The sequence below is a fragment of the Orycteropus afer genome, unplaced genomic scaffold, assembly GCF_000298275.1.
Source record: "Orycteropus afer afer isolate SDZICR_OR568_19922 unplaced genomic scaffold, OryAfe1.0 scaffold00101, whole genome shotgun sequence".
Classification (NCBI taxonomy): Eukaryota; Metazoa; Chordata; class Mammalia; order Tubulidentata; family Orycteropodidae; genus Orycteropus; species Orycteropus afer.
The window spans coordinates 312,879-337,717 of NW_006921688.1; the positions used below are offsets into that span (position 1 = coordinate 312,879).

At 40.1% G+C, this 24,839-nt stretch overlaps 2 protein-coding genes across 2 annotated transcripts in view; both read left to right on the plus strand.

The window, feature by feature from the left end:
• RAB32 (RAB32, member RAS oncogene family) overlaps positions 1-2,934 on the plus strand; it is a 97,329-nt gene extending 94,395 nt beyond the window's left edge. Inside the window, exon 5 of the mRNA XM_042781295.1 lies at positions 2,734-2,934. Within this exon, the coding sequence (XP_042637229.1) occupies positions 2,734-2,934 (201 nt within the window). The remainder of the gene's footprint in view (positions 1-2,733) is intronic.
• A 48-nt stretch (positions 2,935-2,982) lies between these two features.
• ADGB (androglobin) overlaps positions 2,983-24,839 on the plus strand; it is a 315,129-nt gene continuing 293,272 nt past the window's right edge. The window contains exon 1 of the mRNA XM_007943219.1: positions 2,983-3,056. Within this exon, the coding sequence (XP_007941410.1) occupies positions 2,983-3,056 (74 nt within the window). The remainder of the gene's footprint in view (positions 3,057-24,839) is intronic.

Here is a 24,839-nt window from a genome sequence, read left to right on the forward strand (position 1 = left end):
GAGGGGAGCTGTTGCATTGTGGTAAACTGTGGTCAATGACATGAGACAAAGTATATGTGAACTGCTGTATGGAAAGTGAATTTGCTCTGTAAATCTTCACCCAAAGCATAATAAAAAAAATATAAATAAAAAGAAGATGGAAGGAACACCAACTCATTGTACCAAAAAGAACTGGCTGACAGTCAACCATTTTGGGAGGTAGCATTTGATCAATAGCTGAGGGTATCGAAAGAAGAAGTCCAAGCTGCACTGATGTTATTGGCCAAAAAAGTGAGGTTCCAAGGATTAACGGAATACCAATTGAGCTGTTTCAACAAACAGATGTAATGACTGGAAGTCCTCAATTTCCCAAGAGATTTGGAGTACAGCTACCTGGTCAACCAACAGGAAGCGATCCATAATTATGATCATTCCAAAAAAGGGGGATCCAACAGACTGTGGAAATTACTGAACAATATCATTAGTATCACAAAGAAGTAAAATTTTGCTGAAAGCAAATCAAAATGTACTATCACAGCAGTACATTCACAAGGAGCTGCTGAAATTCAGGCCGGATAAGAATGTGGAATGAGGGATATCATTGTTGATGTTACATGGATGTTGGCTGAAAGCGATGATATTTATAAGTGCCAGTGTAGAAAGGACAACTAGTCCTGCATCTGTCTTTAAAAAAAAAATCCATACTCTTAAATGCAGAGGGTAACCATGGCTAATGTCGTTTTGAAATAGTAACAAAAGATGTGATTTATTAAGTGCCTACTCCATGGGGAAGTGGTTAGAAATACTCACTTCCCTGTGTCAGCAGAAACAGAACTGGCAGGTTCTCACTATTTGAGCTACTTGGGGATTTGCGGAAATGGGGAAGCAAACTTCTGTAACCACTTCACTACTCATTATCAAGAGTCTCAGATGACTGGAACTGGGTGTGGGGATGGGGGCAGCATTTCTCATTTCTTGAAACCATAGCCCTGGAAGCTTCAGACAGGGTCCCACAGCCATAGGAAATTTTATTGACAGCAATTAATTTCACTTGTCCACAGTCAGCTACTTAAAGTTGGGCTTTCATTACCTAATAGTTTTGCATATACTTAAGACTATGCATTTATTACTCTGATGAGATTTGGAGGCTAAATAATATTTTCTCACAATGTGGTCATCTTCTTTCTTTCAGGAGAACATCTGTTCTCCCTGGAAGTTTCATTCCTGGGGCACATCAGTCAGAGCTGTCAGGATGTTGATGTCCGCACACACGTGGAGTTATGTGCCGAGCTAGCACTCCTAGCTCTGAAGGTATTTAACATGTAGAAATATAACAAAATTGCTGCCTGATTATCTGCTATGTAACCCCAGTGACAGGCAGATCAGCCTCATTGAGAGGGCTGTGTGTTCATTGGTCACAGCAATGAAAAGATTTGCTTTGTAGAAGCTCCTTCTTAAAAAGTGGGACTCTGACCATGTGCCCAGAGCAGAAGGGATCATTCAGTCAAATACTAATGGTTAGCTGTTTCTAGACTCCTCAGAAAGGCTAACTAGTAATGAGGGTCTTAAACTTCAGACCTTTGTGTCAAATCTCTCTGAAGCGATTTTGATTGATCTAGCAAAATATTTTGTTTTAATTAATTTAATACTTTTTCTGATTCCTGCATGGCAAAGGCTTAAGCGCCTTTTGGTGGTTCAAATGAAAAAAGCCTAGTGGTCCACTCCTTCTACTCTTGACCCGCAGGAGGTTGCCATGAGCCAGAAAGACTTCACAGCAACTTTCGTTGTTGTTGTTTCTGATGCAGTCATTTCTCAGTTCCCCTTTGGATCCACTGCTGTGTGCCTAGCTCTCTGCTTCAATCATTGCTAATACTTGCCTCTTCCTTGAAGGCATCTGAGCTGCTATCTCTGCAACACTGGTCACCATTTGTTGTGCTTTCATTGCACTAAACACTACACATGGCATCTTACTTGTCCTTACGACAAAACTATGGTCAGGCGTTAGCATTTCCTATTTATACATGAGTAAACCGAGGCTTGACAGGAAGAGCCTACTCACCTAAGATTATTAATAAATGTCAAGTAGGATGCACTGAGCATCCTTAGTAGGTCTTCGTTTGATTGGATAAACCTGGTCATCTGGCTCTAGTGCCTTTCCTAGAGGGTCTACGGATGGCTGCTCGATTCCATGGTTTGGACTAATTCTTTCATATGAACAAGCAAGACATCCGACTTGTTTCATCCCAGATATCATCATTATCTAACCTTAATGACTAAGGATGCTATAATTTCCTGCAGGGATCCCCTTACACACACACTGTATTCATTTCCTGACCCACAGTTTTCAAGGCTCTGGCAAATTCAAATGTGTTCCTATTGTCTCATTAGAAATTACTGATGACACTTAACAAGTTCAGCCCCAGGCGTGAGACTCGCATGATACACCTCTTCAAATATCTGAAAACTCAATAGTTGTTGTGTTGTTATTTGCCATCCAGTCGGCCCCGACTCATAGCGACCCCTCCTTGGGTTTCCAGGCAGTATCACTACGAAAGTAGGATTGCCCAACCTGCCTTCCGAGGAGTGACTGGTGGGTTTGAACCGCCAGCCTTCTGGTTAGCAGTCAAGTGCCTTAGGCAATAGAGTCAATCAATATATGTCTAGGGTTCCTAGGGGTAAGTAGAGTCGGTCAGTCAGGAGAGCTCCCATGAACCACAGCGGCCAGACTTCCTGCCTCGGTTCCCCGGGATGCAGAGACCGGTGCTCTGCGCGCTGCCACCCCCTCGCCCCCGCGGCCTCAGCTCTGGCAGCGGCCTGGAGCCGGAGCCGCCCCTGGAGCAGCCCCTGGAGCCGCCTGCCGCCGCCCAGCGAGGAGCAGCCCTCGGAGCCGCCCCGGCGCCTTGCTGTTCGGAGGCGCGCGCAGCCGTCTCCAGGCAACCGCAGACGCGGAGCTAGGGGTCGCCAAGCGAGCGCGGGTTTAGCCCTGCTGGATCGGCCTATGCCATGACCTCCAAACAAGCCAAAAAGAAAGAAGTGCATCGTATCAACTCAGCGCACGGATCGGACAAATCTAGAGAGTAAGGGGCCTCTACCTGTCCGTTTCCCCCGCCGAACCTCTGGGTCTTAGCTCGCCCCTTTTTGCTACCCGTTGGGGGAGGTTTCTCTGTAGCCGACCCTGCCAGCACCCCGGTTCACGTGGACCCTGCTCTATCTCGTTCCGCAGCCGTGACCCCATACATTCTTGAGCTCTTCCGTTCAAACCTAGACCCATCCTTCCCAGAGCCCGTGGTTTCCCAGCCTTAGATGTGTGGTTGCACTTCTCCGGGGTTCCCACCATGACATTCCCATCGCTCCACCCCTTACCACCCCTCCAGGCAGTTAGAAAGGCTGAGGTTTTCCCACCGGAAGAAAACCTACTGCCATCAGTGGATTCCGACTCATAGCAACCCTATAGGACAAAGTAGAACTGCCACATAGGGCTTCCATGGTTATAAATCTTTAGGGAAGCAGACTTTCTCGCTTTTCTCCAGTGAAGCTGCTGGTGGATTCGTACCTCAGACCTTTTGCTTAGCAGCCAAATGCTTTAAACCACTGTTCCACCAGAGCACTCTCAAAGAACTTCTATACCAAAAAAAAAAAAAAAAAAACGAAACAACTCATTGCCGTTGATTTCATCTTATGGAGACCCCTCCTTGGGTTTCCAAGGCAGTATCACTAAGGAAGTAGATTGCCCCATCTTCCTTCCGAGGAGTGGCTGGTTGTTTGAATCACCAGACTTCTGGTTAGCAGTCAAAAGTCACTAGAGCTCCTAGCTACCGCCAAATGGGCCTGGCTCCTATAGTGAAACAGGCAGGGAAACACCTGCCACCTACCGAAGCCCTGCACCTTAAGAGTGATTCCCTAGCTGGTCTCTGCACCAGTCTGACAAGTAAAGACCTTCAATCAAATGAAATTAGACATGAGATGGTTTGAAAAATTTAAAAGCAATGTAAGTATGTAGTTCACATTGCTTATTTTCACTCTGTGAAAGTATACAACCCCTAGCTTGTTGAGTTCTTATCATGCCTCCCTGACCTGGGATGATGGTTCTGTTGTGTCTTTGTAAGTACCTCTTTTGGGGGGATCCTTTTCTGGAGATACCCAGTTATTTATAGCACAGATTTTAGATATTGTTTGAGTTTATAAAATTTCTAAAATTTATTCCAGCTGTGAGCGGGCTGCTGAGCCCTACTTCAGTGGGGCCATTAATGACCTTGCTATACCTGGGGGTGTGGCTAGGGGCAGGGTGTGAGCAATTCTTATTCACTGGATTTCTACATCTTGGAGGCCTGCTTCTCCACCTCTCCCCCCTGCCTCTTCCTCCAGCATTGGATTTCTGGTCCCTGATCCCTAGTGTTCACTTTCCCTCAGATCCCTGGGTAGCACAAATGGTTTGAGCTCAGCTGGTAACTAAAAGTTGGTGGTCTAAACCCACCCAGTGGTGCTGTGGAGGAAGGGACGGACAATCTGTTTCTGCAAAGATTATGGACAAGAAAACCCTAGAGAGCAGTTCTCCTGTGTCTCTTAAGTAGACAAGGGGTCTCCTAAATCACAAATCAACAACATAAACAAAATCAACAACAAGTAAACTCTTTGCTTCTGTGAATTTTTCTCTTCCACTTATTCCCATGCTTGGGGTTATTTAATTTCCTAGTTCTGCCCTTTCTCAGATACTTGTATTCAGTATTTGGTATGTAATTCATTCATTTTACTATGTTGTGATTTGGGTGAAAGTTCACAGAGCAAATTGGTTTTCCATTCAACAATTCATACACATTTTGTTTTGTGACGTTCATTTCCATCCCCACTGTATAACAGCACTCCTCCCGCTTCCTCCCTATGTTTTCCATTTCCCTTCTCCTCCTTTGCTGTTCCTGCCTGCCTTCTGAGCTTTATACATGGGCAAATGCTGCCTTTTGATTTTGTATGGTTGATTGTTCTAATGAGCACATCCCTCATTGTTGCCCATACCTCACTGTTATTGTTCACCTTATAGGCCTGTGTGTCACTGGCTGAAAGTTGAGTCTTGGGGATGAGTTCACTTCCAGGCTTGGAGGGTGACTAAATGCCATAGTCTTGGGGATTTTGTCAGTCTCTATCAGACCAGTAAGCCTATTTTTTTTTTTTTTTATGATTTTAAGTTTTGTCCCACATTTTTCTCCCACTCTATTGAGAGTCTACTAATGTGATCCTTTTCAGAGTGATTGGCAGTGATAGCCAGGCACCATCTAGTTATTCTGGTCTCAGGGTCATGGATGCTGGGGTTCATAGGGTTCATCAGTCCTTTGGACTAATTGTTTCCTGTGTCTTTGATTGTTTTTACTCTTCTTTGCTGTGGACAGGGAGAGAACAATAGTTGCACCTTAGATGGGTGCTCAGAAGCTTTTGAGACCCCAAAGTAGGATGTAGATCATGGTCTTTGTAGACTATGTTATACAGTTGACCTTAGTGTCCACTGAGACTATGGACCTGAGCCCCTAGGCCCAGTGACGTATTTCCTCAAGGTGTTTGGTTATGGTTAAGATGTTTTCATAACTTTGTCCCGTGTTTACTTTACCATGTTGTTGTTGTTATGTACCTTCAAGTTGGCTCTGATTCGTAGCGACCCTGAACACAATAGCATGAAACACTGCCTGCTCCTGTGCCAGTTTGACAGTCTTTGCTATACTCGAGTGCATCGTTGTAGCCACTGTGTCAGTCCATCTCGTTGAGGGTCTTTCCCTTTTCACTTACCCTGCACTTTACCAAGCATGATATCCTTCTCCAGGGAATGGCCCCTTCTGACAACATGATTGAAGTAGGTGAGGTGAAATCTGGCCATTCACACTTCCAAGGAGCATTCTGCCTGCACTTCCTCCAGGACAGATTTGTTAATTCTTTGGGCAGTCCATGGTGCTTTCAGTATTCTTTACCAATACCACAACTCAAAGGCATCAACTCTTCTTTGGTCTTCCTTATTCATTGTCCAGCTTTCACATGCATACCAGGCGATTGGAAATATCATGGCTTTGGTTAGGCACACCTTAGTCTTCAACGAGACATCTTTGCTGTTCAGCACTTTAAAGAGGTCTTTTGCAGCAGATTTTCCCAGTGCATTATGTCATCTAAGGAGCTCTGGGGGTGTAGTGCCTAAGGCATTTGGCAGTTCAAACCGACCAGCTTCTCTGTGGAAGGAAGAAGGGGCAATCTACTTCCTTAAAAACGTATTGCCTCGGAAACCCAATGGGGGTCGCTATGAGTCGGAATCAACTCAGTGGTAGTGAGTTTGGTTTGGTTTTTTAGTAGTACGTCGTCTGATGTCTTGACTGCTGCTTCCATGGATGTTAATTGTAGAAGATAGTAATATGAAGTCTTTGACAACTTCAGTCTTTTCTCCATTTGTCATGATGCTGCTTATAGGTCCAGTTGTGAGGATTTTCATTTTCTTTATGTTGAGGTGTAATCCATACTGCAGACTGTAGCCTTTGGTCTTCATCAGTAAGTGCTGCAAGACATCTTCACTTTCAGCAAGGAAGGTTGTATTCTCTGCATATTGCAGGTTGTTAATGAGTCTTCCTTCAATCTTGGTGCCGTGTTCTTCTTCATTGTGGTAGTTAAGTTTATGTGTCAGCTTGGCTGGGCCTTGTTGAGTGGTTGGGCAGCTGGAGGTAGTTATTTCCCATGATGAGACTGGTAATCAATTCCACAGTGGGATCTACCACAAGCAGCTGAGTAGCTGCCTTAGGGATGTGGTCTGCTTCCTGTATATAAAGAGAAGCCTTGGGAATGGTCTCTAGCTTAGGGCACACTTGAACCCTGCATGTAGCTGTGTCATTGTTCGGCAACCTGCCATGCTATGCCAACCCTGGGACTTTCAATGGACTTAAATTAATGTTTTGCCGTGTGCTTTGGTTACATCAGGACTGTGCCTGTTTACTTGTCAACCTTGGGCTTGTCAGCCTCAGCAGCCAGCAGCTGAGTGAAGAAAAGCCTCCAGCTTCAGTGAGCCAGGAGCAGGAGGCAGAGCTGAAGCCCAAGGCTGAGAGGATTTCACCCAGCCCCTAGAGCCTGATACTTTGAACTCGGACTTAAAGCCTCCAGACTGAGAGAATAAACTCCTGTTTGTTCAAGCCATCCCATTTGTGGTATTTTTGTTAGAGTGGTACTAGGTAACCAGAACATTCATATAGTCCAACTTCTCAGATTATTTGCTCAGTGTGCAGATTGAATAAATAAGGTGAAAGGATACAACCCTGACAGACTTCCTTTCTGATTTGAAACCATGCAGTATCCCCTTGTTCTGTTGGAATGACAGTCTCCTTTCCTATGTATAGGTTCCTCATGAGTACAATCAAGTGTTCTGGAATTCCCATTCTTCTCAATGTTATCCATAATTTGTTATGATCCACATAGTTGGATGCCTTTTGTGGTCAATAAAACACAAGTAAACATCTTTCTGGTAATTTTTGCTTTGAGCCAAGATCCATCTGATGTCAGCAAAGATATCCCTTATTCCACATCCTCTTCTGAATCCAGCTTGCTTTTCTAAAAGTTCCCTGTCAATATACTTATGCGACCACTTTCAAATTATCTTCAGTAAGATTTTACTTGGATGTGATATTAATGGTATTGTTTGATACTTTACACATTCTGTGGGATCATCCTTCTTTGGAGTGGGTACAAATATGGATCTCTTCTAGTCAGTTGGCCAGGTAGCTATCTCCATATTTCTTGTCATAGATGAGTAAATGCCTCCAGTGCAGCAACTGTTTATTGAAACATCTCAATGAGTAGTCTGTCAATTCCTGGAGCCTTGTTTGTTTGCCAATTCCTTCTGTGCAGCTTCAACTTCTTCCATCGATACCATCGGTTCTTGATTATATGCCACCTCCTGAAAAGGATGAACATTGATCGAACAATTCTTTTTGGTGCAGTGACTCTATGTCTTCCTTCCATCTTCTTTTGATGTTTCTGTATCATTCAATATTTTGCCCATAGATCTTTCACTATTTCAATCCGAGGCTTGAATTTTTTCTTTAGTATTTTCAGCTTGAGAAATGCAGACCATATTCTTCCCTTTTGGTTTTCTAACTCCAGGTCTTTGCACATTTCATTATAATAATTGACTTTGTCTTCTTGAGCTGCTTTTTGAAATATTCTGTTCAGCTTTTTTATCTTGTCATTTCTTCCATTTGCTTTAGCTACTCTCCTTTCAAAAGCAAGTTTTAGAGTTTCTTTTGACATCCATTTTGGTCTTCCTTTCCTGTCTTTTTAGTGAGTTTTTGCTTCCTTCATGTATGATGCTCTTGATGTCATCCCACAGTTCGTCTGGTGTTTGGTCATTGGTGTTTAATGAGTGAAAGCTATTGTTTGATGATCTGTAAATCAGGTAGGATATAATCAAGGCCATATTTTGGTTCTTGTGGACTTGTTTGAATTGTCCTCAGTCAGCTTGAACTTTCATATGAACATTTGATGGTCTGTTCCACAGTCAGCTCCTGGCCTCGTTTTTTGGCTGAAGATACTGAGTTTTTCCATCGCCTCTTCCCACAGATGTAGTCTATCTGATTCTAGATACTTTACTATATTCCTGGATATATTTGTAAACCAAAAACCAAACTCATGGCTGTGGAGTCAAATCTGACTTATAGCAACCCCTCCTTGGGTTTCTGAGGAGTTATCTCTACGCAAGTAGATTTCCCAGTCTTCCTTCTGAGGAGTGGCTGGTGGGTTTGAACAACCAGCCTTCTGGTTAGCAGTCAAATGCCTTAGGCATTGCACTACCATAAATGTATATGTAGAAATATCTTCTGTCAAACATATATATATTCATGAGTGTAGTCCCATTGGCCACCCCCCCACACTGCTGTTCAGCTTAAGTATATATCTATTTACCACTCAGATTATTGTTATTACTGTTATTGTGGGATTTTGTATACTTACCTTTGTTGCCATTAGCTCTCATACCCCTCCCAGTGTCTTCCTTTGTCTGATCATTTTGTGCTGAGCTCCTCCTTATTGCATATTGCCTTTCTTTTCACCCAAGTTAATACATGTCTACCCTCTAGTTAGTAATATACCCTCTGTGGTAGTTAGGGTTATGTGTCAACTTGCCTGGGCCTGGTTTTGAGTGGCTGGACAGCTGGATATAGTTCTTTCCCAGGGTGAGATTGGTAATCAACTCCATGGTGGAATTTATTGCAAGCAGCTGAGTAGCTGCTTGAGGGATGTGGTCTGCTTTCAGTATAGAAGGAGAAGCTTTGGGAATGGTCTGCGCTTTTGGCATGCTTGAATCCTGAAAGTAGCTGAGTCATTGTTGAGTGGCCTGCAATGTTGTCTTCTGATCTCGGGACTCTTAATGGACTTGAATTAATGGCCTGCCATGTGATTTGGTAATATTGGGACGGTGGGTTTTTACTTGTCAGTCTTGTGTTTGTCAGCCTCTGTAGCTCGCAGCTGCCTGAGTGAAGAAAGCCTCCAGCTTCAGTGGGCCCAGAGCAAGAGGCAGAGCTGAAGCCCAAGGTCGAGGGGCTTTCACCCAACCCCTAGAGCTTGGCACTTTGAGCTCAGATTTCTAGCCTCCAAAACTATGAGAGAATAAACTCCTGTTTGTTAAAGCCACCCATTTATGTATTTTTCTGTTAGTGCAGCACCAAGTAACCCAAACACCCTCCCTTCCCTCTTACCCCTGGTAACCTTCAAAGAGTGATTCTTTTTTTGTGTAAAGCGTTTCTTAACTTTTCACACTAGTGGTGTCATAGAATATGTGGCCTTTTATGATTGAGTAATTTCACTCAGCATAATACCCTCCATGTTCATCTATGTTATGATGTGTTTCTCAGAATCATCATTATTCTTTAATGTTGCTTAGTGTTCCATTGAGTATGTGTGCCATGGTTTGTTTATCCATTCAACTGATGATGGACACTTAGGTTGACTCCATCTTTTTGCTATTGTGAATAACACTGTGATGAACCTGAGTGTGCATATATCTCTTTGTGGCACAGCTTTTGTTTCTGTAGGATATGTACCTTGTAGTGGGTTTCCTGGATCATATTTCTATTTCCAACTTTTTCAGGAAGTGCCATACCATTTTCCACAATGGTTGTAACATTTTATAGTCCCAACAGCAGTGTATGAAAGTTCTAGTCTCTCCACACCCTCAGCAGCATTTTTTGTTTTCTGTTTTTTTGAACTTTGCTATTAATTCTGGGTGGGATGATACCTCATTGTTTTGATTTGCATCTTTCTAATGGCTAATGATCGAGAACATTTTCTCATGTGTTTGTTAGCTACCTTTGGTGAAATGTCTGTTCATATCCTCTGCCCATTTTTTAATTGGACTATTTGTTTTTTCATTGTTGAGATATTGAAATTTTCTATAAATTTTAGAGATTAGTCCCTTGTGCAATATGTCATTGCCATTTTTTTCCTTTCAGTCTGCAGGTTCTGTTTTCACTCTTTTGGAGAAGTCTTTTGATGCTCATAAGAATTTCATATTTAGAAGTTCCCAGTCATCTAGTTTATCATCTGCTGTTTATGCATTTTTGGTTATGTTTGCTAGTCTATTTATTGCCATAAATTAAGACCTTTATGGCTGTCCATATTTTTTTCTTTGATGATATGTGCATTTAGATCTTTGATACATCTTGAATTAGTTTTGGTATATGGTGAGAGGTATTTCACTTTTCAGCAAGAGGATATCCAGTGTCAACAGCATTGTTTTGTTAAAGAGAGTATCTCTTCCTCATTTAATAGGTTTCAACCCTTTATTAAAGATCTGTTATCCATAAGTGGTTGGATTAACTTTTGGGTTCTCAATTCTATTTCACTGGTCTATGTGTCTGTCATTGTACACATACCAGGCTGTTTAGACAACTGTGGGTGTATAGTAGGTTTTGAGATTGGGAAGTGTGAGGCCTCCTACTTTGTTCTTCTTCTTTAGTAGTGCTTTGCTTATCCAAAGTTGCTTTCCTAGATGTGTAAGGGTGGTGATTAGTTTTTCCATCTCTAAAAAAAAAATGATGGTATCTGGATCAGGACTGCTTTATATCTGTAGATCACTTTGAGTAATATTGCCATTTTCACAATGTTAAGTCTTCCTATCCATGAGCATATATGGAGCATCTTCTTTCATATATGTAAGTCGTTTTTGGTTTCTTAAAGTAGTCTTTTGTACTTTTCTTTAAAGGTAAAGGTCTTTTTTGTCTCTGGTTAGATTTATTCCTAACTACTTTATCTTTAGGGTGGGAGCTCTGGTGATGCAGGCATTTGACTGCTAACCAGATGACTGGCAGTTCAAACCCAACAGCCGCTCCTTGGAAGGAAGGTTGGGCAATCTACTTCCGTAGTGATACTGCCTCAGAAACCCCAAGGAGGGGTCACTATGAGTCAGATGCAAGTCAATGGCAGTGAGTTTGGTTTTGGGTTGTTTTTAATCTTTAGGGTAATTACTGTAAATGGTATTGTTTTCCTTATTTCTTTTTCAGAGCTCTCTTTGTTAATGTAGAGGAATCTGATGGATTTGTATATGCTGACCTTGTACCCTGCCATTTTCCTAAATCCTCTATTAGTTTTTGTAGTTTGCTTCTTGACTTTCTAGGATTTTCTGTATGTAGTATCATATCATCTGCAAATAGGGATATTTTTACTTTCTTTTTTTTTTTTGCCAGTTTGGATGCCATTTATTTCCTTTTGCTGCCTTATTGCTCTGGCTAAGATTCCAATACAGTATGGAATAGGATTGGCGATAAAGGGTATCCTTGTCTTGTTCTTGTTTGCAAGGGGAATGTTTTCAGTGTCTCTCCATTAAGAATAATGTTGGCTATTGGTTTTATATATGTGCCAAAGGGGCAAGGATGCCGCATCTTCTGACCTCCTCTGACCCCTCAAGAGGAAGACAGAATCACCACCAGTAGCCCAAGGCCTATTACTGGGAGGCCAGACATGTTGCCTTCCTCCAGCCCTTTCACCAACCCTGGCACCAGCTATTCCTTCCACAGCACCCACCACTTCTCTGCTGGGTTCGATAACTCGCTGCCGTGGCCACACAGAACTCACAGATTATGGGGTTTATTAGGGAAGCACCAGGCTACGATTAAAGCTCAGAAATGCACTCAGTCTCTTGCAGGTGGCTGTCTCACTTAGCAGCCAGCAGTCTCTCTCTCAGCAGCACGTGTCTCCCTCTCAGCAAGTGCATGTCTCTCAGGAGCATGTTTCTCTCAGCAGCATGTCTTTCTCAGCCAGCAATCAGAGAGACTTCTTCTGCCTCTAGGAGGGCTCCTTTTGAGCCTGGCAGAGTGGCCAAACTAACCAATCTCAACATCAGAATGCTTTACACCTGAGAGAGAGAACACTTCCCAGAAGATTACTTCATGCCATGCTCAACAGCAATACCCAAAGTGGATAACTTTAACAATCAGGAGCTACAGTTGCTAATGGCAGATTCCACCATGGAGTTTACAAAGACTTATGGCTAGAAAAGCCACACTATGTATTCTACTACATCGCAATGTGCCCTATGTTGAGGAATTTCCCTTCTACGCCTATTTTGCTGAGCGTTTTTATCAAGAATTGGTGTTGGATTTTGTCAAATGCCTTTTCTGCATCAATTGATATGATCATGTGTTTTTTTCATTTATATGGTGAATTATGTTGATTGTTTACTCATGTTGTACCATCCTTGCATACCTTGTATGAATCCCACTTGATCACAATGTATTACTTCTTGATATGTTGTTGGAGTCTATTGGCTAGGATTTTGTTGAAGATTTTTGTGTCTATATTCATCAGGGATATTAATGTATAATTTTCTTTTTAGTCTTGTCTGCCTGTTTTGGGTATCAGGCTTTTGCTTGCTTCAAAGAATGAGTTTTGGAGTATCCCATCCTTCTCTATGTTCTGGAATAGTTTGAGTAGCTTTGGTGTCAGCCCTTCCCTCAACTTTTGGTAGCAGTGAAACTGTCTGGGCCAGAAATTTTGGGGGGATTTTTTTCATGACTTGTTCAATTTCTTCTTTTGTGATGAATCTGATCAAATTTTCTACCTCAGGTTGTGTTTGGGTAGGTAGTGCATTTCTAGAAGTTTGTCCATTTCTTCTAGATTTTCAAATTTGTTGTAGTAAGAGTTCTTCGTAGTATTCTGTTGTCTTATGTCAGTAGGTTCTGTTCTTATTTCAGTAGGTTCTATTGTGACATGACCTATTTCATTCCTTATTCATATTTTTTTATCTTCTCCTTTTTTATTCCTTTGTTAAATATACTGGTGGTTTGTCGGTTTTATTAATCCTGTCAAAGAACCAACTTCTAGTCTTGTTGATTCTCCCTATTGTTTCTCTATTTCATGTATTTCTGCTCGTATCTTTATTATTTCCTTTCTTCTGGTGACTGTAGGCTTTTTTGTTTTGTTTTTGGCTGTTTTTTTTTTAACTGATGGAGATAGGGGGTTAAGGTGTTGAATTTAGTTCTTCTTTTTGATGTGTTTGTTTATTGCTGTAAATAAGCACTGCTTTTACTATGTCCCAAATAATTTGGTATGCTATATTTTCATTATTTGATTCAAGGAGAGTTTTTTTCTTTCTTTCTTCTGTCATCCAGTGGTTATTAAGCAGGGTCTTACTCACTTTCTACGTATTTGATTTTTTTCCCCTTGATCATCTTGTTTATTTCTAATTTTATAGAACTATCATCTGAGAAGATACTTTGTAGTATTTTGGTGTTTTTAATTTTATTGAGGCTTGCTTTCTGGTCTAACCTTTGGTCTATTTTGGAAAATATTCCATATGCACTGGAAAAGAAGGAATATGGTGATCATGCTGGGTGGAGTGTTCTGTGTACGTCTGTGAGGTGTCTTTGGTTGATTTTGTTGTTTAGTTCTTCTGTATTTTTTGAGATTCTTTCTAGTTGTTATGTCCTTCATTGAAAGTGATGCATTAAAGTCTCCTACTGTTACTGTGATGTCTATTTTTCTTTTCAAGTTTGACTTATGTATTTTTGTTCTCTTTCATTGTATTTGTAGATATTAATTGTGGTTACATTCTCTTATTAGATTGACACTTTAATCACTATATAATGTCCTTTCTTATCTCTTTGGCTGGTTTTGCCTTAAAATCTATTTTATTAGAAATTAAGATGGGTACTTCTATACTTATTTTGGTTGCTATTTGCTTGGTATATGTTTTTTTACCCCTTGCTTTTTAGCTGATTTTTGTCATTGTGTCTAAGGCATGTCTCTTATAAAAAGCATTTTGATGGGTAATGTTGTCTTATCCATTCTTCTACTCTCTGTGTCTTGATTGGTGCATTTAATGTATTTACTTACAGGGTAATTATCAATAGGTATCAATTTACTGTTGCCATTTTGCTTTTTTTTTTTTTTTTGGTGGCGTTTGTTTGATGTGTTTGGCTGTACGAAGTTCTTTTTTTTTTTTTTTTTAAACAGATTTTCTTATCATTTCCTTTGTTGCTATTGTTTTAGTGTTCCTGAGACTTTATGATTTTCTTCTTTTTTATTTTGGTGAGAAAGTTTAATTTTCTTTGCAGTTACCCGATAATTTATCATTATGTTCCATAGTTTAAAAGAGCACATTATATCTTAAACCATTTTTATTTCCTTTCCAACTGGAAGTTTACATCATTTATTCCCAGTTTTTGCTTTGTAATTAACATTGTTTAGACATTGACATCTCTTGTTCCCTATTTTCAATCTTGCAGATTTATTTTGTTTTTGATACTTCTATACTTGGTTTGATTTCTGGGTAATATTGTTGTGTATTTTAATCTGCAGCTGTGGTCTGCCCTTGTTGGTTCTCTGTCCGAAGGACTCCTGTTAGCCTTCTTGTAAGGTTGGTCTGGTTTTTACAAATTCCTGTAATTTCTGTTTATCTTGAAATGTCCTAATTTCACCATTGTATTTGAGGGATGATTTTTCTGGATCTGTGGTTCTTAGTTGGCATTTTTTTTTTTCTGTCAGTGTTTTATATATGTCAACCTATTGCTTTCTTGTCTGCATGGTTTCTGCTGCGAAATCAGACCTTTGTCTTATTGGTGCTCCTTTGTAGGCAACTTTTAATTTTTCCTGAGCTGCTTTCAGGATCTTTCCCTTGTCTTTGGTTTTCAGAAGTTTGATTATGATATATCTTGGTGATTTTCTTTTAGAGTCTAATCTATGTGGGGTTCATTGAACTTCTTGAATGCATATCGTTTCATCTTTCATGGTATTAGGGAAGTTTTCTTCTAAAAATATTTTTCAAATTTCTTTATTTCTGTCACTTCTGTTCTAGAATTCTGATCACATGTAAGGTGTTCCTCTTGATCATTCATGTCCACATAATCCTTGGACTTTTTATTTTTTTCATTCTTTTTTTCTGATTATTTTTCTACCAGATTAGTATGAAGAGATTTGTCTTCATTCTTGCTAATTATGTGTTCCATTGATGCATTTCCACTCCTTTGCCCTTCCAATGCTTTTTCTATTTCTGAAATTTTAGTATTAATCTGAATTTCTGTTTGCTGTTTCCATATGATTTATAATTTTCCATTTATTTTGTAAATTTGTTCTTGTGGGTTTGTGTGTGTGTGTGTGTGTTCTTGAGTTTTGTCTGTGTTTTCCTTAATTTTCTCTGTATTTTCCTTGACTTTCTCTCAATCTGTTGAAGTGATTGAGAGAAATATAATTTTCTTGAATTCTTTTATAGGTAGTTCCAATAGAATTTCTTCCTCCTGAAGATTTTGTGGTTCTGTATTTTGGTTACTTGTTTGAACGATCTTGTCCTTTTGTGTGTGTGTGTGTGTGTTTTGAAATTTTCTGTTGTCTTTGTGACAGCGTAGTGTATGTGCATTAATTTGTTGATTGTGTGTTGGTTTACTTCACCTCATTTTTTTTTTTAAACATATCTGGACAGCATGTGGGAGTATTACTCTCCTCTCTAATTTGGCAGCATTATGGTATTCACCACCTGTCTCCCAGTGGATTTGGTAGCAGATGGAGTGTGGGTGCAAGTCTCTGATCACTAATCATGCAGAGTAGCTGAGGGTGTTGGCTGCCGTTTGTCAATTCAAGTGGTACCAGAGAGGGTGCTCTGGTAGCATAGTGCTTAAGGCACTTGACTGCTAACCAGAAGACTGGCATTTCAAACCCACCAGCCACTCTTCAGAAAGAAATTTGGGTAATCTACTTCCGTAGTGATGCCTTGGAAACCCAAAGAGGAGTTGCTATGAGTTGGGTCCGACTCGACGGCACATAACAACAACAACAGAGAGGGTGGTGGTACTCTTCTTGTTGGGGGATAGCAGATATGGTGGCTATGGCTAGGTAAGGTTGCTGGCTCCCAACTGCTGGGGAAAGATAGAAAGAAGAAAAAAAAGTGCAGGGGCAAGGAAGAAAAACAAAGAATGAGGAAGAGGAGAGACAGAAAGAGAAAGAAAATGAGAGAAAAGAAAAACGAGAAAAAAGCAATAACAACAACAAAAACAAATGCAGCACTGTCCTGATGCAAGTGCCAGCCGCCAAACATGGCTCCAGCAAAAATGTGGCACCTGCTCTGTGGGAGCACACCCCCCCAAATACAGGGGTTTGGGGCAGGCACTACTGGATGCGGCGGCTGTGAGGGCCAGAGCATTTGCTCAGTTTGATTAAAAAGGAAAAAGAAGAATAAAAAGGGATGGAGGAGGAAGAGAAAGAAAAGAAAAAGAGATAAAAACAAGGGGTGGAACAGGGAAGAACTTAGAATAAAGGGACAATGAAAAAAAAAAAGGAGAAAAAAATAACAAGAAAACAAAGCAAAATAACTGGAGCAACTGTTAGGTGCCCAGCACAGCTGCCATGGGAATGCAGAGCTCACTCCAGGGGAGCCTGCTCTGCCCTCCGTGGAGGGGCTGGGAGGGCACTGCTGACCACAGAGTGTGGGGGTGGGCAGGAAAATAAGGGAAGGAAGAACAGAGGAGAAAAAGGAAACAAGGAAAAGAAAGGTGGGGGAGAGGGAAGAACTAAAAACAATAAAAAGAAAGGAAAAAAAGTGGGCAGCACTCAGTTGCAGGGGAGTTTGACTGGCCTACATGTGGGTAGGGGTGGAGAGGCCTGTGCCTCTGGCTACTGGGAGGTCTTGCAGGTAAAGGAGGCGGTCACAGCCCTCTGGTCACTAATCGTTGATGTGGATGCTGAGCAAACGGAACCAGTTATCTGGTTTCTGCTCCGGTTAGAACACTGCATATAATAATTCAAAGTGGCCACATTGTGCTTGTTGGGTGTTTACTGCTCCTTGTTCACTGTTTTTACTCAGTCTCTTACTCTCATTGGTATTTGATCTACTTTTTTCTCCTTTTCTTTGAAGCTCTGGGTTCCAGGATTGTCATCCTATCTGTTTCACTTGGTTTCTTGAGTCTTTGCTGTAGAAAGTCTGGATAGTATACCTGCCCAGTCTGCCATCTTGTATCCTCCTCCTCATTTTACTTTCATTAGCTTAAATTTCAGAAATTATGTTACATACATATGTGATTTTAACAAGCTCTCTCAACTGCTGTACAATTTAAGTCAGGTGATTTCAGCATTGTTCAAAGGCTTCCATTCCTGTGGGGCCTAAATCCTACAAAACCTTACATGATCAAGACCCTGTTACTTCTGTGACTATACTTCACATTATTTACTTTGCTTTAGACACACTAGCCTCCTCTCGACTCTCCCAAATACTCCAGGCATTTTCCCAGCTCAGGGCCTTTGAACTTGCTGTTCCTTCTGCTGGAAAGTTCTTTTCCTAGATACCCATATGGTTTGGTCTCTACCTCCGTCAAGTGTTTACCTAATTGTCATTTTCTTGTGTCAGCTTCTTTGGTCATTTTTAAAATTGCCCCCCTTCCCCATGAAAACAGAATCCCAAGCAAAAAAAAATTGTCTTCTTTCACTTCATTTTTCTTCATTGAATTTTGCTTACCTAACATACTTTATACGAGCTCTGGTGGTGTAGTGTGTAAGGGATTTGGCTGTCAGTGAGAAGGTCAGCAGTTCAAACTCACCAGCTGTTCCACGAGATGAAGATGAAGCAATTTACTTCTGTAAAGATTTATTTATAGCCTTGGAAACCCAATGTGTATCACTATGAGTCATAATTGACTTGATGGGAGTGATTTTGGTTTTTTGATTAACATACTTTATATTTTTACTTTTTTTAAAAAATCATGTTTACTCATCTGCTCTCCTTCAAAGGCATAATAGGTTATGAAGGCAGAGGCAGGTTTTGTTTTTCCCCCCATTTTATGTGTTGTTGTATCCTTAGTACCTATGGTGGTTCCTGGCTCCTAGTAAGCGCTGAAACATACTTGTTGAATGAATGAATGATAGTGATTAGCTATGAGGCTATAATAGGGTCCCAAAGAAATTTTTGACTACATTCGAAATTATTTACTTAATGATAGTTAAAATAGTGAATTTTGAAGGCTTACAGCTATAAGAGCTGGGGGAAAATCTTTGCCTTTAAGGAGTTTATATCCTGAAAGGAAGAATTCTTAACTCCCGTAAAGCAACTGATCAAACCAGATGACCAACAGCACATTGCTCTGGCCTGGCCTTGTAATGGTTTGAAAGAAGCAAGATTCCTGCTAATGAGAAGCTAATTCTGCCTTCACCAGAATTTCTCATTTCTTTTGGGGATAGTAATGTTATTTCTAACATGTTTTTCATTTCCAGAAAAGATCTGAGTTGAATCATATTAGGTATTTATACATAGCAGCATATGTATATATTTATAAATACAGAAGAGAAAGGACAAAGAGTTATACAAAACCTAGGCTTTGCTGGAAACTACCTACTGAGCATTAAACAGCAAGTTCTTAGATTAGGCTTAGCATTCTATGATAAATGTGAAGTTCATTATCAATCGAGTCTATCCTCTAAGTGTTACTAAAGAACTATAAAGTTTCATAGATACCAGGCTAAGTCAGAGGTACAAGACAAATAAACTATCTTCCAGTTTTGAGAAAAGGTCTGGAAAGTTGACACTCTAATTGTCATTTAAAATACACTGCTAGATTTAGAGAAAGTTCTTTTTTTTTTAATGTCATTTTATTGCACCTTGTGGTTATACGTTAAATCAATGCAACAAACTCTGACATAGTCCTTCATACAGAAATAAGCAACATCTCCAGGACCTTGAAAATGGTCATCTCGTGGAAGATTATTTTCCTAAAGCTGTTACCTGTAGTGTGTCTCTTCTTCACCCTTCAGTCAGGTGTGTACTGAGGATACGGAAAATGTCTGGCTTTTGCCCACACGGGGGTTATTACAGAGTAGGGACTCACTGTCTGTTTATGAAATGAGTTTATAGTTTAGTCACCTGGTTGTGCTGTCTTTCCTTCTGAACTTGATTGAAGTCCAGTCCTCCTCCCCCCTCTGATCTAATCTGCTGTTGGCAAAGTTCACAGCCTGATGTGTTACAACTGATAAGGTAGCAGAATCATTGGCATCCAGATGGGATCAAAGTCCAGTGGCTCACTAGAGGGGATGACACCAAAATGCCTGGCTATAAAATTTTTGTACAGTCTTTCAGCAGAAATATGTTATTTTTTAAATAAAAATTTCCCTATGGTTAGCTATCACAACAAAAACATTTTCTCTAAGTCCAGCTTATGTGTATCAGTATACCTACAAGGTTAAAACTGTGCAAATTTACTCTTTGAACCTTCTATAGGAGCTCTGGTCGTGTAGTGCCTAAGGCATTTGACTGCTAACCAGAAGGTTGGTAGTTCAAACCCACCAGCCACTCTGGGGAAGACAGATGAGTCAATCTGCTTCTGTAAAGATTTACAGCCTTGAAAACCTAATGGGCATCGCTATGAGTCGAAATCCACTTGATGGCAGTGGGATTTTTTTTTTTTTTTCCCAGTGCACTTTATTACAGATTTCATTATTACCCAGTTACAATGACACTTCAAATCACATGGTTTGTCTGCATGAACAGCTCATGCTATTGTTTTTGTTGCTGCTGGTGGTGGTTTTATATTCATCGATTATCTGATTATGTGAAATTTTCTGGTGTTTTAGTTACAACATTTTGGGAATTAGTATTTGTGGACTTATATCAATAACTTTTTGAGTAATTAAAGGAAATGGAGAAAAATAAAGTCTTCCATTCATTGGGAATAATGTAACTCATGATGTTGGAATTCAATGTTATAATTATCAAAGGACTTGGTGAAACGTTTGGCACAGATTAGAACAGTATATAAATATCTGTTCATGGTTTTGAAGACAAAAATTTCAGCGAAAAGGTTGCACTAAAGGAAGATATGAATGTTTCTTTAATTTTAACAGGGTCTGCCATAAATTCCCCTTTTGAAATAATTTTAATCTAAGGATTTATTTAGTAACTCATTAAAATGTGATATAGTTTAAGAATCACCTCTAACAGTGAAGTCTTTTGTTTTATATTCACCCAACTCTAGTTTGTTATTATTTGGGGAAAAATAATTCCTTTTATTTTTACTGTGGAGAATTATGAAAAGGGTTTGTTGTTTGTTGTTGTTGTTTTGCCGTCGAGTTGGCCCCGACTCATAGCGACCCCTTGGGTTTCCAAGGCAGTATCACTACAGAAGTAGGATTGCCCAACCTTCCTTCCGAGGAGTGGCTGGTGGGTTTGAACCACCAGCCTTCTGGTGAGCAGTCAAGTACCTTAGGCACTATGCTACCAGAGCTCCCATGAAAAGGGTAGATGAAGTTATATTGAAAGATGCATATTTATAAACTCATGGAATTAGTACTTTCCTATCAGCTAAAAACATAATTAAATTTATATTTTTAAATAATAGCATGGCTATACATGCTTTAGATTAGAAAACTGATATCAGTGCAATCAAAATCATTACTTAAAAATAAATGAATGGACTTTAATATTACTTTGATATTTCTAAGTCACAGATTATTTAAATAATCTGTAAACTGGTTGAGCAATCTGCTTCTGTAGTGATATTGCTTTGGAAACCCAAGGATGGGTCACTATGAGTTGGATCCAACTCCATGGCAGTGTGTTTGGTTTGGTTTGGTAAACTGGCTATATCATTTAATGTGAGATAAAATCACTAAAAAGTGTATCCAAGACAGATTAAAAATGTATTTTCGATAAATTTGTATAATATGAAATAATGGATAGAAATATTGTTAATCTTTCTCACTTTCACCCTTAATAAAGAATATATGCATATGTTGTTACAATATCATAAAGAAGTTCTCCACTGGGTGCTGTGAAATTTTGTTGTTACACTTTCACTGACCAATCTACTTCCGTGGAGATACTGCCTCAGAAACCCAAGGAGGGGTCATTTGGAGTCAGAATCCGCTTGATGACAGTGAGTTTGGTTTTTCTTTTTTTCTCAGGATAGGTCCAAGCTAATTAATTTCAGAGTCTGGGGCTATAGCTATGCTAATTTGCATAGCTGAAATAACATATGGTACATTTTTAAAGTAAACAAAAGCTTATATTTTGTATGTTCATTTTTTTGTTGTTAATGTCAAAGTGATTTCATTCCATCCTTCTGACCTAATGAATATCAGAATTAGATATATTGCTTCCGTTAAAATTCTCAAATGATCAGGATGCCTTTTCTGCCTCCATTTTCTCACCTCTTAATTTTCAGTCAAGTGTACCTGGCTTCCATCCATCCCCTCTACTGACACTAGCGTAAAACCAAAGATTTTCACTACAGCTGGTCTTGCTGCACCATCTCTTGTGGGCTGGTACAGCTTATGAGGGTATTCAGAGGAGAAATCTATTGAATGCAAGGATGAGGGTGGATTTAGGTTAGTTACTAAGCTAATGGAAAGGCCTACAGGTTATCAACACCTTATGGATATAGACAAAAGCAGAGAAAGCAGAAAGAACTAAGCTATTTTGCTTGCTTTTGCTCATAGGTGAGCCAGGAACACAGTGAAAGTTTAGCCAGGTAAGGTTAAGGTCAAGAGTTATTTAAACTGGCAGTGGAGCCCTGTCTACATACTAATTAAAATGAAACATGCAGGTGAATTAGTTAGCAATTAGAGACACAGCCATGTGTTTGCTCTACCCTGGGTCAAAGTCTGGGAGGAGTTTGGCATGAGTTTACACCATAAAGAATGAGGTTATGAGGAAAATCATTTGAGTTGTGTAAATAAAAGAATTATTTTGAGCTTGTGCTTGCTCTAGCCTCTTGTCATTTTCATGGATTTTGGTTAAAGTCCTTGTGGATACTATCTCATGTATTTGCATACCATGCTTTGTGCCTGCTCTTTATAAATATCAGTTTTAGTACCAGAATATATCATCTCTTAGAAAATGGCTGAAGCTTTAGATCCCAGTGACTTGGTGACAATGACTTAGAACCAGAGCAGCAGAAGCAGCCTGCCTCCTAAATAATCCTTGAGCTCCCTTGATGCTTCTCTAGATAGTTGAGCTACCTACAGGGGAACATAGGCATGTCAGCTTGATCTTGCCTTCTTGGCTTCCATGATGGTCTTTCTTGGAGGCTCTTGTCTCTCTGAGTTGCCCCCTGCCTTGTTGTCTTCTTTCTACCTCCAAAATTAAGCCATTCTTCAGTGTTCTTACTTTGCCTCTTTACTTCTTTGGAGACTCTTTTGATCAACTAAAATAATCATCCTTGATTAAAGACTACCTATTTGCATCTCTAAAGAGCCCTGGTGGCACAGTAGTTAAGCACTTGCCTTCTAACATGTGACAGTCTGCTTGGAAGTCCGACAGGGCACGTCTTCTCTGTCCAGAAGGGTCAGAGGGAGCTGGAAGGACTCAGCCACAATGTGATTAGCATCTTCAGCTTTAACCTCAATTGAGCTGAAGTTGATGCTGGTCAAATCCAGTAGGCCGTGCCCTTCAATTCCACATTAAATGTATTCAAAATGAAGGTCATCATTTTCTCTCCCAGATGCGTACATTTCTCATGTTGCTCGTTTTAGAGAATGTTATTGCTGTCTCTCCGGTCACCTTCACCCTACATGTCAGTCATCTCTGACTTCTCCCTCCCCTTTGCCCACCACATCCAGTTGGTTTGCATGTTCTTCTGATTCTCCCTTCAAATTAATTTTCCACCCTGGCTCCACATTCACTTTTGTCTCTGCCATCCATTGGTTTAGAGGCAGAGAAAAATACTCTAATTTTCTTGTCTTCAGTCAAGATTTTCTCACCCACTTTACTCATTGTATAGAACAATGCTGTTAAGGAGCTCTGGTGGCACAAATGGTTAGATACTCAGGCTGCTAATAGAAATGTTGAAGGTTTGATCTCACCAAGCAGCTCTGTGAGAGAAAGACAGATGATCTGCTCCCAAAAAGATTATAGCCAAGAACGCCCTGTGGGGTCACTTTGAGTCTGCATTGACTCAATAGCACCCAGCAACAATACTGCTGTTAATAGTTTTACTAACACATCAGTTCCCTGATAAGATGTTTCTATTTTAAAAAAATAAAGGAGGAGAAGGAAAGAGAGAGAGAGAGAGAGAAAGAGAGAGAGAGAGAGAGAGAGAGAGTGAGTGAGCTAACTAGGTCTCAAGTTCACAGCCAGCCTTAGCTTACTCTTTTTCCAACTCTCTGCATCAAGCAAGTCATGTACTGTATTCACCATTCTGCCACTCTTTCCCTGTGTACCTTTCCGCATGCTCTTCTCTCTGTTCTGTCCTGCTTTCACCCTGCCCTTCCATCTCTAAAGGTCTTCCATTTGATGAAGCTGCCATTGACTTTCCAAGTTAGAAAAAATTCATGCACCTCCGCTGTGCTCATAAAGCACTTTGATTTTACCTTTGTTATAACTGTTTTCCCCTTTGCCTTTGCTTAGTTGCTTTAGTTGTGTGTATTTGTTCTCATTATTATAAGTTATTTGAAATCTTTTAATCTTTCCAATACACCCAAAATGATATATTGCAAATAATATAGAAATGTTGAACTTTTAAAATTAAATGCAAATTTATTTTAATTTAAAATAATTTTTATAAAGCCAAATGAACAAAAAGTCAATGTAACAATCTGGATTTCAGTTTTTACTTTGTTTCTTAAGATTTGTAGTTTTATTTCTGGTGCGGTGCTTAGGACATTTGCCTGCTAACCAGAAGGTCAGTGATTCGAACCCATTAACTGCTCCATGGGAGAAAGATGAGGCAGTCTACTTCCATAAAGATTTACAGCCTGGGAAACCCAATGGGGTTCACTATGAGTCAGAATCAACTCGGTGGCAGTGTTTTTTTTTTTTTTTGTTGTTCTTCTTTAGATACTTGATATTTCTGAAGTGTCACTTAGAATGCCCCTAAACCAAATTAAGTCAGTTGTTTAAATCTATTCATATCCTGATCACTTCAGGGTATTAGCTGACACTACTTAAGAAGCTGTGCTGATTGCACATGTTGTTGTTGTGTGCCGTTGAGTCGGCCTGGACTCATAGTGACCCCTCCTTGGGTTTCTGAGGCAGTATCGCTACGGAAGTAGATTGCCCAACCTTCCTTCTGAGGAGTGGCTGGTGGGTTTGAACCGCCAGCCTTCTGGTTAGCAGTCAAGTGCCTTAGTCACTGTGCTGATTGCACATAGCATGCATAAACTGCCTCCCCCACGAATGAAATCATGTCCTTACACTGAACAGCATGCGTGAAGAAAACAATGGCAAAATTTCAGGTATTCGTTTTACTGAAGTTTTAACAACCCTATAGTGAACATGCTTGCATAAAATAATCAAATTAAAGCAAGTGTGTGTGTAAGTCAAATTCTGCCTTTATTTATTTTTTGCTTAAACTCTGTAATGACTTTGACCAACTAAAGTGTTTTTTGAGCATTTCCAACTCTTGTACATTTTTATTTGTTCCTGTACTCTTGTTTATTGACAAGGA